The sequence below is a fragment of the Acipenser ruthenus genome, chromosome 19 (assembly GCF_902713425.1).
Source record: "Acipenser ruthenus chromosome 19, fAciRut3.2 maternal haplotype, whole genome shotgun sequence".
NCBI lineage: Eukaryota > Metazoa > Chordata > Actinopteri > Acipenseriformes > Acipenseridae > Acipenser > Acipenser ruthenus.
This window is the reverse complement of record NC_081207.1, coordinates 6,793,028-6,807,357: the sequence shown is the minus strand read 5'-3', so window position 1 is coordinate 6,807,357 and position 14,330 is coordinate 6,793,028. Positions and strand designations below refer to the sequence as shown.

Here is a 14,330-nt window from a genome sequence, read left to right as displayed (position 1 = left end):
GGTACCATCTGCACCCCTTCATACAGCTGGAGAGGACGTTAACCAGGTGTGGTACCCTCTGCACACCTCCATACAGCTAGAGAGGACATTAGCTTAATTTGACTGCCGCTAAATAGTATACCTGCTGGTATCCCGGGGGTTGTATATCCACTTCAGTCAAGATTTTTTTTATTTACATTTTTAGAAATTTTGAAACAGTTTGAGAAGTTGCCCTGCCAAAACCCTGAACTAACATATATGCGTTATAAAATGGATACATAGATAGAAAACTTAACATGATACAATTATACACGCAGTGACTGAAAGGGATATGAATGACTAAACCATAACTATAAGGTACTCAATCATAAATATAAGGGAGATATGCTAAACAAAAGTAAAATTCTTTGACAAACATTTTGTCTTTATCAGTGTTGTCATACGAGGATGGTTGTGTATCTGTAACTATAAAAACACTGTGATAAAATATGTAGTAATACTAAAATAAATGTTCACGGTCTGGGACAGGTGTTTTCGACTAGAAGTTTTCACAGGTTTAATTTTGTATTAGACAGGTTTATTGTAAATCAGCTGCCTTAATGCTAAAGGCTATACGTTACGAAGAAAGTGCATAAATACTGTAGGATCTCTCCATCTGGTATTTGAAAAGGGTACGCTGCCCCTTTAAGCTAGGCCGTGCCTGTGGTGATGCAGAAGGAGGTCAGTCGCTGGCAGGTCATGTGACTCTGCTTTCCTCCCAGCACAGTTTCAGAGCTGGATTCAGCTGCTCAGTCACACTGTGGGTATAATCTGCACATCACAGTTCATACGGATTCACACTTTTTCTCTAAATGACCTGCTCTTAACCCACTAACCTACTGTTCACATTACAGCTCAAAGTGCATTAGTATAGTGTGAACTGCAAGATTTTTAATGCTGCATGACGTGCTGGAAGCCTCTTCGTGCAGATGTGATGAAGAGAGTAAAGTGGCATGCTTGTGTTTACTGAGACCATTTCTCAGCTCTCTGTCAGGCAATTATGTTTGGAACCTTTTCAATACATGCATGCATACTAGGAGTTTTAATCTTGGCATTTTCTTTTAATCGATTAATCACCCCATCAGGACAGTTAATTAATCGATTAATCACACCCATTTGCTATAATATGCAATTGTAATGAAAGACAACTAAAAGTAACACTTGGTATTAATGCTATTTTTTGCAAGTTTGTATTAATGACACCTAACGTTTAACAGGCAACTTTTAATTTAACAATTTGACAATACATGAAAATGTTTACTTCCATTTAATCGTTTTCTCCCCAGTTGGGAAAGCGCAATTCTTTTTTTTTTTTTATTTCAAACCGGCTCACTACTGCCACTCCCACGCTGACTCGGGAGAGATGAAGACGGATACACACGTCCTCCGAAACGTGTGCCGTCAGCCGTCCGCTTCTTTTCACTCTGCAGGCCCGCCATTCAGCCACCTCAGAGGCAGCTCTGAGCTGCTTACAAGCAGGCCCACAGGTGCCCAGCCAGTCTACAGGTGTCGCTGATGCGTTGTGAGCCAAGGACACCCTGGCTGACCTCAGCCCTCCCCACCCAGGCGGCACTCGGCCTATTGTGTGCCGCACCCTGGGAACCCCCCCATCCACAGTCGGCAGTGGAATAGCCTGGACTCGAACCGGTGACCTCCAGGCTGTAGGGCGCATCCTGCACTCCACTTGGAGTTCCTTTGTCAGATGCACCACTCGGAGCCCCTAAAGCAAGTCTTTAAAATAATACATAAAATACTGTGCCATGCGTACAGATTTAAACTAATAGAATACATTGTTTAAAAGAAAAATCAACTTACTTGCAACACAGATTATAAGATAAACTCGTAGTACTGCCGTGAAAGGACAGCACCGAAGAGGCAAATCTTGCAAGTTTGTATTTTTTGGTCTTTTTTCCTTCCTTCTGAGCCAATGGTTCCCAAACTTATTTTGCTGCGCCCCCCTTTAGAGTTATTTATTTTTGCTGCCCACTCCCCTTCTAATAAACAGTAAAATAACACACATATATATATATATATATATATATATATATATATATATATATATATACACAGTGCCTTGCAAAAAGACCCCTGACCAATTCTCTCATATTACTGAATTACAAATGGTACATTGAAATTTCGTTCTGTTTGATATTTTATTTTAAAACACTGAAACTCAAAATCAATTATTGTAAGGTGACGTTGGTTTTATGTTGAGAAATATTTTTAAGAAAAATAAAAAACTGAAATATCTTGCTTGCATAAGTATTCAACCCCTGTGCTGTGGAAGCTCCCAGTTTACACCGATGAAAGAAATTGCCCTAACAAGGACACAATTACCATTGGCCTCCACCTGTGAACCATTAAAGTTGCTGTCACATTTTCTGGATAAAAACACCACGGTTGAAGGATCATTGGTCAGGCTGTGAATCTGAAGGAAAATGAAGACCAAAGAGCATTCTACAGAAGTCAGAGATAAAGTAATACAAATGCATAGATTAGGGAAAGGGTACAAAATAATATCCAAGTGTTTGGATATCCCAGTGAGCAGAGTTGGATCAATAATCAGGAAGTGGAAGCTGCATCACACCACCCAGGCACTGCCAAGAAAAGGCTGTCTCTCAAAACTCAGCGCTCAAACAAGAAGGAGACTTGTGAGAGAAGCCACAGATATGCCAGTAATAATTTTGAAGGAGCTACAGAGTTCAGTGGCTGGGAGTGGAGTAATGGTGCACCAGTCAACCATATCGAGAGCTCTGCATAACACTGGCCTGTATGGGAGGGTGGTAAGAAAGAAGCCGTTACTCAAAAAGTACCATCTGAAAACATGTCTGGAGTTTGTCAGAAAGCATGAGAGTGACCCAGCTGCGATGTGCGAAAATGTTTTGTGGTCAGATGAGACCAAGATAGAGCTTTTTGGCCAAAAATCAAAGCGCTATGTGTGGCGCAAACCTAACACTGCCCATGCCTCAAGACACACCATCCCTACAGTGAAGTATGGTGGTGGCAGCATCATGCTGTGGGGATGCTTCTCATCAGCAGGGACTGGGCATCTTGTTAAAATTGAAGGAAGAATGGATGGAGCAAAATACAGGGAAATACTGCAAGAGAACCTGCTTCAGTCTGCTAAAAAACTGGAAATTCACCTTTCAGCAGGACAATGATCCCAAGCACAAGGCCAAAGTAACATTGGAGTGGCTCAAGAACAAAAACGGTGAATGTCCTACAGTAGCCCAGTCAAAGTCCTGATCTCAATCCCATTGAGAATCTGTGGCACTATTTGAAAATTGCAGTCCACAAGCGTCGTCCAACCAACCTGAACAATGTAGAGCAAATCTGCCAAGAAGAATGGGCCAAAATCACTCCGACACTGTGTGCAAAGCTGGTACATACTTACCCCAAAAGACTTAAAGCTGTTATTGCAGCGAAAGGTGGCTCTACCACCTAATGTGTGGGGGTTGAATACTTATGCAAGCAAGATATTTCAGTTTTTTATTTTTCTTAAAAATATTTCCCAACATAAAACCAATGTCACCTTACAATAATTGGTTTTGAGTTTCAGTGTTTTAAAATAAAATATCAAACAGAATGACATTTCAATGTACCATATGTAATTCAGTAATATGAGAGAATTGGTCAGGGGTCTGAATACTTTTGCAAGGCACTGTATGTATGTGTATATATATATATATATATATATATATATATATATATATATATATATATATATATATATATATATATATATATATACACACTACCGGTCAAAAGTTTTAGAACACCTCCATTTTTCCAGTTTTTATTGAAATTTACGCAGTTTAATGTCTCAGTGTACTCTGAAATTAAAGCATAGAACAAATAAACAATTGGAGATAAAAAAAGAAATCATGGAATCGTTTTATTTAACAAAATTTAATCTAAATTTTTTACTCAAAGTAGACACCTTTTGCAGATATAACAGCCGAACACACTCGTGGCATTCTTTCTACAATGGAAATCAAATATTGTTCGGAAAGTTCTTCCCAACACTGTTGCAGAAGTTCCCACAAATGTGTTGCACTTGTAGGTTGCTTTGCTTTCACCCTTCTGTCCAGTTCATCCCAAACCAGCGATGGGGTTTAAGTCTGGAGACAGTGCTGGCCATTCCATGATTTGAAGCCTACCGTCTTGTTCTTTTCTTCTAAGGTAGTTCTGACATAGCCTGGAGGTATATTTTGGGTCATTATCTTGCTGTAGGATGAACCCCTGACCAACTAGGCGTATACCAGAGGGTATTGCATGGCGCTGCAAAATGCTGTGGTAGCAGTTTTGGTTCAGGGTGCCACTCACTCTGTGCAAGTCGCCGACTCTGGATCCAGCAAAAGAGCCCCAGACCATCACGTTTCCTCCTCCATGTCTGACAGTTGGTGTCACACACCGAGAAACCATCCTTTCGCCTACTCGACGGCATACAAAAACCCTGCGTGATGAACCGAAGATTTCAAATTTTGATTCATCGGTCCATAAGACCTTCTTCCAGTCTTCAGTAGTCCACTGGCGGTACTTCATGGCCCTGGCAAAGCCTCTTTTTCCTATTTTGTCATCTTAGCAATGGCTTTCTTACTGCCACTCGACCTGTCAAACCTGCAGCTCGAAGTCTTCTCTTCACAGTTGAAACTGAGACTGAGGCATCTGATTGGCCCCAAATTTATTCTGCAGCATGACAACAACCCCAAACATACAGTGAAAGTCATTAAGAACTATCTTCAGCGTAAAGAAGAACAAGGAGTCCTGGAAGTGATGGTATGGCCCCCACAGAGCCCTGATCTCAACATCATCGAGTCTGTCTGGGATTACATGAAGAGAGAGAAGCAACTGAGGCTGCCTAAATCCACAGAAGAACTGTGGTTAGTTCTCCAAGATGTTTGTGCCAATCTACCTGCCGAGTTCCTTCAAAAAATGTGTGCAAGTGTACCTAGAAGAATTGATGCTGTTTTGAAGGCAAAGGGTGGTCACACCAAATATTGATTTGATGTAGATTTTTCTTCTGTTCACTCACTTTGCATTTTGTTAATTGATAAATATAAACTATTAACATGTCTATTTTTGAAAGCATTCTTACTTTACAGCATTTTTTCACACCTGCCTAAAACTTTTGCACAGTACTGTCTATATATTTACACACCTTATTATATAACTCCAGTACAAAGAACTAGTCAATTATTAAAATGCTGTGCTCTCGTTTTCTCGTTCTTCATTCCACTTTTAAATGAGAAAGTAAGGACATGGAGGATTTAAAAGCCCATGTAATTGTTTCTCAGCAAAACCCTGTAAATGAAACAGATTTATTATTATTATTATTATTATTATTATTATTATTATTATTATTAGTGTTATTACAGTATGCCTGTGACTAGGCTTTAAATAATGTTAATGCAATTACAAATAGTAATTGTAATGTTTGTCCAGCTTATTTTTTATTATAACTTTATTTAAGATTGTATTAAACATTTGTTTAATACAGTGTTGCACCCCCGTTTGCTCGTTTTCTACATTCTGCACGCAGCAAATCCAGTTAATTTAAACTAAATGCTAAGCCCCCCTCCCTGTAACCCGTTTGCCACCGTCTTTTGAAGTACTCTCCGCCATCTTTCTAGATTTCTTTCTCAAGCACTGCTTTTTGCTACAGCACGTGGGTAAAATATATTAATCGATCAATGATTTTTTTAATTGATCAACACCCACAGGCATGATTAATCGATTAATCTTTAATCGATTTAAAACCCCTAATACATGCATACATACTGTAACACGGCTGCTCTCACTCACATTCGTTTGCACCTATAAAAACGTAGACCCGACACAAACTTGAGGTTTTGGCGCTTTTTACACGCACTTTTAAGAATACAAAAACAACATAAACACCTAGCTCCACTCAAGCACTAACTAAACATACAGGAACACACTAACTATAAACAGAACAGCTAAGCTGTTTACCCATTAACAAACAAACACGCTGTTTTACACACTGTAGCACGGTAACACACAGTACCTTTCATCTGACTGCTCGGCAGCAGGGTACACCTTCCTGCTTCTTTCTACTCAGCACTGCAGAACAGACTGGCTGTCTCCCTTTTAAACTCTGCACCTGGCTTTAATTTACAATAACTGCCAGGTGCAGGTGATAATTTAACAATTAACAATAAAATTAAACAATTAACACACGCATTTGCATGTGTGTTTAGCAGGGAGGATTTTAACCCCCTCCCTGCCTTGATACCATACATACATACATACATACATACATACATACATACATACATACATACATACATACATACATACATACATACATACAATAAATAGTGCTAAGAAACAATATAATGTTCATCCAACTGTACATAATAATGGCAGTTCCATCAAGGGGCTATGGTGGCATAGTAAACTACAAGAAAAAAGGTGAAGATGGTTTATCAATGTCACCAGAACGCTGAAATGGAATTGTGACGGGGTACACCCCGCCTCTGTGCATATCATTTTTGTATTATTTTGGTATTTGTATTATTATTTAAAATGCAGGGCGAATGAAAAACTGTCCGCCATTACTGTTGTTGTTTGTATTTTATTGGAGTACTCTCGTGAGAATGCGTGACTGATCAGCTACTGATTATTGAATTAGCTGACAGTCATGCAGATATATTAAACTTGTGCAAACTATGGCCGAGGGGTAAATAAGATTATTAATAGCCAGTTAATCCCTCGGCCATAATACAAAAGACCTGCAGCTTTGGCTGCACGGGGAGTGTGTGTTCGGAGGCGGAATGAGATACGTGGATGAGAGAAAGAAGCAGACCTAAAAACAATTGCTACCCATGCTGGTAGTACTTCAGCATGATACTGGTTTGGTTCTGTCTATTTATTTTGACTAACGCGCCGTTTTGTTTTGTGTTTTGGGAAAGTGTTTGTTCAGACCTATTGTTTTGTTATTTTGATTAATAAATACACACATCAGCGCTTTGCATACCTCGCAGTCCTGACTGTCTGCGCTTCTGCTGGGTCTGACTTCACCACACAAGCCATCCTGCCACAGGAATTCTAAACTAGTACTACTGCATTTGTGTATATTGTACGCTGTGATTGTAGAAACCTGCAAGGTTGCAGGAAAGAACTGTTTTTGTACTGCATTAGTGTAGTGTTTGTGACATCTTGCCTACTAGAAAAGCAGCTCTGTAGAATTGTTGCTGCACAGAACCCTGTATTACACGGCTAAGTCTTATGAAATGATTTATTTAATTGAACATAATACAGCAAGACAAGTGTGGCCAAAAACTGACTGTTTACCATTATAACATAATGAATCACTCTTTTAGTCTTTTAAAGGGGAGTTCAGTCTGAATCTCAGTTCTAATATATACATTGGTGGGTGTCATTAAGGATAATATGTATTTCCAATCTCTTACTACGTATTACAAGGCAGGGGAGACAGGAGCACAATAGTTCAAATCATACACGTTTCAGAATAGGAGACTTCAGACCCAGGCGAGGAGACAGATCAGTAATTACGGGCAGCAGTGTGGAGTAGTGGTTAGGGCTCTGGACTCTTAACCAGAGGGTCGTGGGTTCAGTCCCAGGTGGGGGACACTGCTACTGTACCATTGAGCAAGGTACTTTACCTAGATTGCTCCAGTAAAAACCCAACTGTATAAATGGGTAATTGTATGTAAAAAAAATAATGTAATTGTATGTAAAAATAAGGTGGTATCTCGCCCTGGATAAGGGCGTCTGCTAAGAAATAAATAATAATAATAATAATAATAATAATAATAATAATAATAATTCAACTATGAAGTTGTTGCTTATCTTGGATTTATTTTGATTCATAATTGAAGTTGATGTCAGGATAAGTCATTTCTTGTGAAGCTACACTTAAACTGCTTCAGAGTTATAAACAGATTCCCAACTCTGTGCAGTTTTTCATTTGTTATTTAGATGTATAGAATATGTATATAATAATAATAATAATAATAATAATAATAATAATAATAATAATCCTTATTCTGTGATAATTGTAATGTTAATTGTTTCTTTTAATAGCAGTGTGATTCATCCTGCCTTGTTTTCCATTTAAGAACATGTAGGTGACCTCAATTTTGCAAGCCAGCAAATTCCATACACATCATTTTCATAATGATAGCACTTAGTGTTTTGCTTTTACAGACGGACTATTTCCACCTGTTTATCTGTGTGGCAATTATAGTGATCTATGGAGATGATGTCATCGAGCAGCAGTTGGCAACTGACCAGATGCTCCTCCATTTCAGCAACCTGGCTATGCATATGAACGGGGAGATAGTGTTGCGCAAGGTAGGTGTAATAAGCCAGCACAGTGTCCCTCGTAATATTGCTGTCTGCAAATTCAGTGTACTAATATAGCATTCCATTCCAGATGATATACTCCAGAACCTTCGTCCTACATTTATCAAAAACCAGGTCCAGGTCCACAGGGTGGCAGTGGCCCTCAAATTACAGAAAAGTGTAGTTGCCTAGAATTATCTCAGAGACATGCATAGTGCTCTGTTTAAAAAGCTGTGTGGTGTGGGTGTGAATTGTATTCATCATCTTGCTTCATTTCACTTTGTATTGTTTTCAGTTTCATTCATCACATCTGGTGACTTTTGAAAGCTCAAATGTTTAAAGCACACCTGTGTAATAGCCATTAGCCTGCCCCCTGTACAGCTGTGACCCTTGTGGATGTATAAATACCAGTGTTCTTTGTGACATTTGTTACTGTATATCCACTTGAGGCAGAGTGCTGCAGGGGGCATGATTCTCTGTTGGGGTCACAGGTGTGCTTTTAAAGTTTGAAAAGATGACCAGGGTGGGTTGGTGAAAAAAGTAAATCTAAACAACAAAAATAATTCATTTGATATCTCGCTCCCATACCAAGTTGCTGTTTAGAGTCCGGCCGTAGACAGCAAATCACTGCTTTCCTTGCTGAAAGTGTTTTATATGTACTTACTAATAGCAATTTGCATCTCTCTTTATCTCTGTTGATGATATCATTTGAATAAGCCTATTGTCCACTGCTGAATCATAAAACACAATTTAACTTGCTGTCATAAACTACCTCGCAGGTGCAATTATCAATCTGTTATGATTCAGTGTCGGCACCTGTCTTTATTCTCGTAAGCAGCTTTTTATTGAACAAGTCTGCCAGAAAAAGGCGGCTGCAGAAAATGTAGTTCTCTTTATAATATTTGCTTTGGTAGGCAAGCCAGTCTGCTTTGACCACTGCGTTTTAATTGCATTTTATATCAGAAGCTGCTTAGATTGATTTTGGTTTTATAAATGACAATGGAAATTCTGATTTGGCTTTCCTCTTCAATAGTGAGGTTTTGTTGGCCACCAGGTGGTGCCAGTTGCGCCTGTTTTCAAAGGAAAACAATAACACCTGAAAGGGGCAAGTGAATTATGCCACACTCTACGCTTACCCAGACAGTTTAGTATAACCAGTCTATGCACTATGCTGTTGTTTGTTGGTAAATACTGAGAGGACATTGTTTGTTGTAAGGAAAAGGGGATGCTCACTCTATGGTTGCCTGTGCTGTTCCTGCTATTTGGATGGCAGAAGGACATGAAGCATTTTAAAATAAACCCCTTTACATTTGCAATGCCCTGTAGCATATATATTAATACTGTGCTGTGCCAGTCCCTTTTAAAACCACAGTAACTAATGCATAACATTGTTAATCTGTATACATCTTTGCCCAGTAGCTGAATTGGGGTTATAAAAAAAATGAGACACGTGGAGGAGAGCAAAAACTATTGAATTTAATAGATGTTTGTATACCAGTCTAATTGTGTTCACCTGAATGATATCAAAACAGAATTAAAATGGCAGAAAAACTTTAGGAAACTATGCAGACAAAGTTTCTGATTTGAGTGTTTTTGAAGTTGTGTTCCATGCTTTCACCCTTCCAGGCCAGGAGCTTGCTGTACCAATTCCGCCTTCTTCCCAGAGTCCCCTGCAGCCTTCATGACCTGTGTAAGCTGTGCGGGCCAGGCATGTGGGACAGCCGCTACATCCCGGCAGTGGAGTGCTCAGGAAACCACCCCGGATCAGAAAGCTGCCCGTACGGGGGCACCGTGGAGGCCCCTTCCCCCAAACAGGCCAGCGAGGGCAAGAAAGGCTCCAAAACACGAGACATCTTCAACTTCCGTAAGCAGTCCTAAGGCACAGTGGGCAGGGCTTCTAGCAGAGGGGTGCCAACTACACACTGGGTTCTGTGGGCCTGTTTTTCAAAGCTGGGCTGCATACTATACAAATCTCATTTGAGTTTCTTTTTTTGTGTTTGTTGCTCAAATATTGAGTTATTATAATTTTTCTTACTCTTACTTTTTAATTCTGCCTTTACTTGACTTTGAGCATGCTTTGAGCTTGTCCGGAGAGTCCCAAGTGCCTGGACTGAACATACTTTCTCATTCCTGTAAGTGTGCCAGGTCATATTGGCACATGAATGGAATGAGGAAATCTGTTCAGGCAATTAAGGAATTTAAATCAACTGGCAAAATGTACATATACGATTCATTTGAGGATCCTCTTAAGTGCACCTTGGGTTCTGACGAGTTTAGTTTTTAAATCAAGCACATTTTTACACTGGTGGTTCAGAAATCAGCATGTAAATGTTTACATTAAATTTTACATTAGCAATGTAGCTTACATGAGCAAAATACTATTTTAAATGATTTCATTCAAAACCGCCCTTGTAAACCTCTTAACCAGCTTTTGAAAATTGGCCATTACATTGGGGGTCAGGTGGCTTTGTGTTTAGGGTACTGGGTGACTGTGTGGAAGGTGAAGGGTTAAGCAATCGACAGGTGTCACTTCCAAGGTGAAGGGTTAGCTGGTGTAAAACAGGTACAGTAAGTACTGGTTTATAATACTGATACACGGGACTCTAAATTGGAAGATGCTGTGTTGAGAGAAATCCAAGACATGATACAGTCCTCCATGGGTAGCTGGTGCCACTTAGTAAGTCATAGGAAGGAAATAAGGACCTTATCAACAAAGAAGAAACGCTTGTTAAAAAAAAATGCAGAGTGTTCTGCAGTGAAGGACGAAGTAGTGTTTAAAATAAACTTTCGGGGGACACTCCTTCTAAATGAGAAGATACTAATGCCTCCACATCACCTCTGCACTCCTCCTGTTTTGTGTAAATACAGTATAGGAACATTTGCTTTGCTGCTGAGTCATCTTTTATGAACCTAAGTAATCAAACAAAAAAAGGGAAGATGCGCTTCATTGTAAGAGTTTGTCCACTTGAGCGCCACTTCCATCAGCTCATCTTGGCCTTGAAAGATTGTTCATTTATTCAGTTTAGTTTGTTTACATTTGTTTTTGATTTGCACTCTTGGGTGAAACCAAGCCTGGATATATATATATATATATATATATATATATATATATATATATATATATATATATATATATATATATATATATATATATACTACCGGTCAAAAGTTTTAGAACACACCCATTTTTCCAGTTTTTATTGAAATTTAAGCAGTTCAAGTCCAGTGAATAACCTGAAATGGTACAAAGATAAGCGGTAAACTGCCAGAGGTTAAAAAAAAAAGTTTACGTTACCAAAAACTGAAAAATAATGTACATTTCAGAGTTATACAAAAAGGCCTTTTTCAGGGAACAAGTAATGGGTTAACAACTTATAGCTGTTCTGCAGCAATGGAAGTAAATTAAGCCTTGAAAGTTGATGCTAACAATTCCTACAGGTGTCCCAACTTTTGTTGATTACTTACAAACCCTCTGTCTGTATAAAAGCAGTGTTGGAACAGACTGTGTTACTACACCCTCTTAAGCATTATTTGGACAGTATTGTACTGCAGGAAGTAGGATATTGCTCTCATAATGGCGAGAAAAAGGCAATTAACAAAGGAAGACAGACAGACCATTATAACCCTTAAAAGTGTAGGTCTTTCCTTTAGAGAAATTGCAAAGAAAGCCAAGGTGTCAGTGAGTACAGTTTCCTACACCATCAAAAGGCACTTGGAAACTGGAGGAAACTCTGACAGGAAGAGGTCTGGCAGACCCAAAGCCACAACAGAATCAGAAGACAAGTTTCGGAGAGTCAACAGCTTGCGTGATAGGCGGCTCACAGGACAACAGCATCAAGCACAGCTTAACACTGGTCGAAGTAAGCAAGTCTCAGTTTCAACTGTGAAGAGAAGACTTCGAGCTGCAGGTTTGACAGGTCGAGTGGCAGTAAGAAAGCCATTGCTAAGATGGCAAAATAAGAAAAAGTGGCTTGCCTGGGCCATGAAGCACCGCCAGTGGACTACTGAAGACTGGAAGAAGGTCTTATGGACCGATGAATCAAAATTTGAAATCTTCGGTTCATCACGCAGGGTTTTTGTACGCCGTCGAGTAGGCGAAAGGATGGTTCCTCGGTGTGTGACACCAACTGTCAAACGTGGAGGAGGAAGCGTGATGGTCTGGGGCTCTTTTGCTGGATCCAGAGTCGGCGACTTGCACAGAGTGACTGGCACCCTGAACCAAAAGTGCTACCACAGCATTTTGCAGCGCCATGCAATACTCTCTGGTATACGCCTAGTTGGTCAGGGGTTTATCCTACAGCAAGATAATGACCCAAAACATACCTCCAGGCTATGTCAGAACTACCTTAGAAGAAAAGAACAAGACGGTAGGCTTCAAATCATGGAATGGCCAGCACAGTCTCCAGACTTAAACCCCATCGCTGGTTTGGGATGAACTGGACAGAAGGGTGAAAGCAAAGCAACCTACAAGTGCAACACATTTGTGGGAACTTCTGCAACAGTGTTGGAAAGAACTTTCCGAACAATATTTGATTTCCATTGTAGAAAGAATGCCACGAGTGTGTTCGGCTGTTATATCTGCAAAAGGTGTCTACTTTGATGAGTCAAAAATTTAGATTACATTTTGTTAAACAAAACGATTCCATGATTTCTTTTTTATCTCCAATTGTTTATTTGTTCTATGCTTTAATTTCAGAGTACATTGAGATATTAAACTGCGTAAATTTCAATAAAAACTGGAAAAATGGAGGTGTTCTAAAACTTTTGACCGGTAGTGTATATATATATATATATATATATATATATATATATATATATATATATATATATATATATATATATATATATATATATATATATATAAATAAATAAAATCTCCAAGGAAGCCCAAAGTCTCTTGTAAATGAAAAGGAAAAAGCTGAAGGAAAGCCATGGTGTAAAGCCTGCTGCTTGGTGGTTTTAATGTCCAGAATGTGACTTATTTTTCATTGTAGACACTCACCAGGAAATGTATATTTTCTTCATCTTGTAGGAAACTGGTGGCGCAGTGCTATCTGTTTCTGGAAGAGGGATTTTCTATAGTCTGCTTCAACTGTGTATCAGTTTTAAATGGATTTGTCTGGATTTTTGCTAGATCTGCTCTTCTGTTCTCAAAACCACAGGGCCGATATATTGGATTTTGGTCACCATTGTAATAAATATGTCAGACATTAAGGGTTGATAAGAAGAGATCCCGTAAATAAAAACAGACAGGTTGTTCACGTCCAGTATTTTGTATTTGTAGTTGTTTTGCAGCACAGTATTGGGATAAACACACACATTATTTTGATAATATTTTGTTGTGTTGCATCTGGGCTTAGTTTTCTAAAGGGGAAGTATTGAAGAAAGTGAATCAATGAGTTATCTTTTATTTTTTCAGTGGCACTGCACAGATGACTTTTGCCTAAACTGGCACACGAAGGCAATGTACAAATGTAGATGTAGCTTTAGTGCAGTACAAGGTAGTTAAGATTAGGGTTAAAGTTAGTAAAACACTAATATTGTTGCCTCCATTTATGACCATATTTCAGTAAATGATATATACATATATAAATAATCACATAACCATTCTGTATATATTGCACATATCATATGACCCTTGCATGTACTTAGATATAAAAAGTGTGACTGGGTTTTGGGGCCTCTGAAAATTAGGAAAGAGAAAATACATTAAATGCATATATAGGGTGTGTTTCAGCCCCAATAAAACTGTTTGAATTTATATAAAAAACTGTGATCAGGAGCTGTATCAATTTGGCAAAATTATTTATAGAGCCTAAGTAAGGAACGGTTTGAAAGTTACAATATCTAACCAAAAATGATCTACTAATTTGAAAAGAAATGGATAACATAGTTATCCAGAGAGTATTCCCAGGATTTAAACATAATAGGTGCACAAAACAAGAAGCCAAAGTTTTATTTAAAAAAGAGAGGAAATGAGA

The 14,330-nt window shown here is 38.8% G+C and overlaps 1 protein-coding gene across 2 annotated transcripts in view; it reads left to right on the top strand.

Moving 5' to 3' along the window:
• tbc1d16 (TBC1 domain family, member 16) overlaps nt 1–14,330 on the top strand; it is a 66,828-nt gene that overhangs the window by 40,177 nt on the left and 12,321 nt on the right. For both annotated transcript variants that reach the window (XM_034041069.3, XM_034041068.3), the window contains exons 11-12: nt 8,212–8,358; nt 9,976–10,213. In XM_034041069.3, the coding sequence (XP_033896960.2) occupies nt 8,212–8,358; nt 9,976–10,213 (385 nt within the window). The remainder of the gene's footprint in view (nt 1–8,211; nt 8,359–9,975; nt 10,214–14,330) is intronic.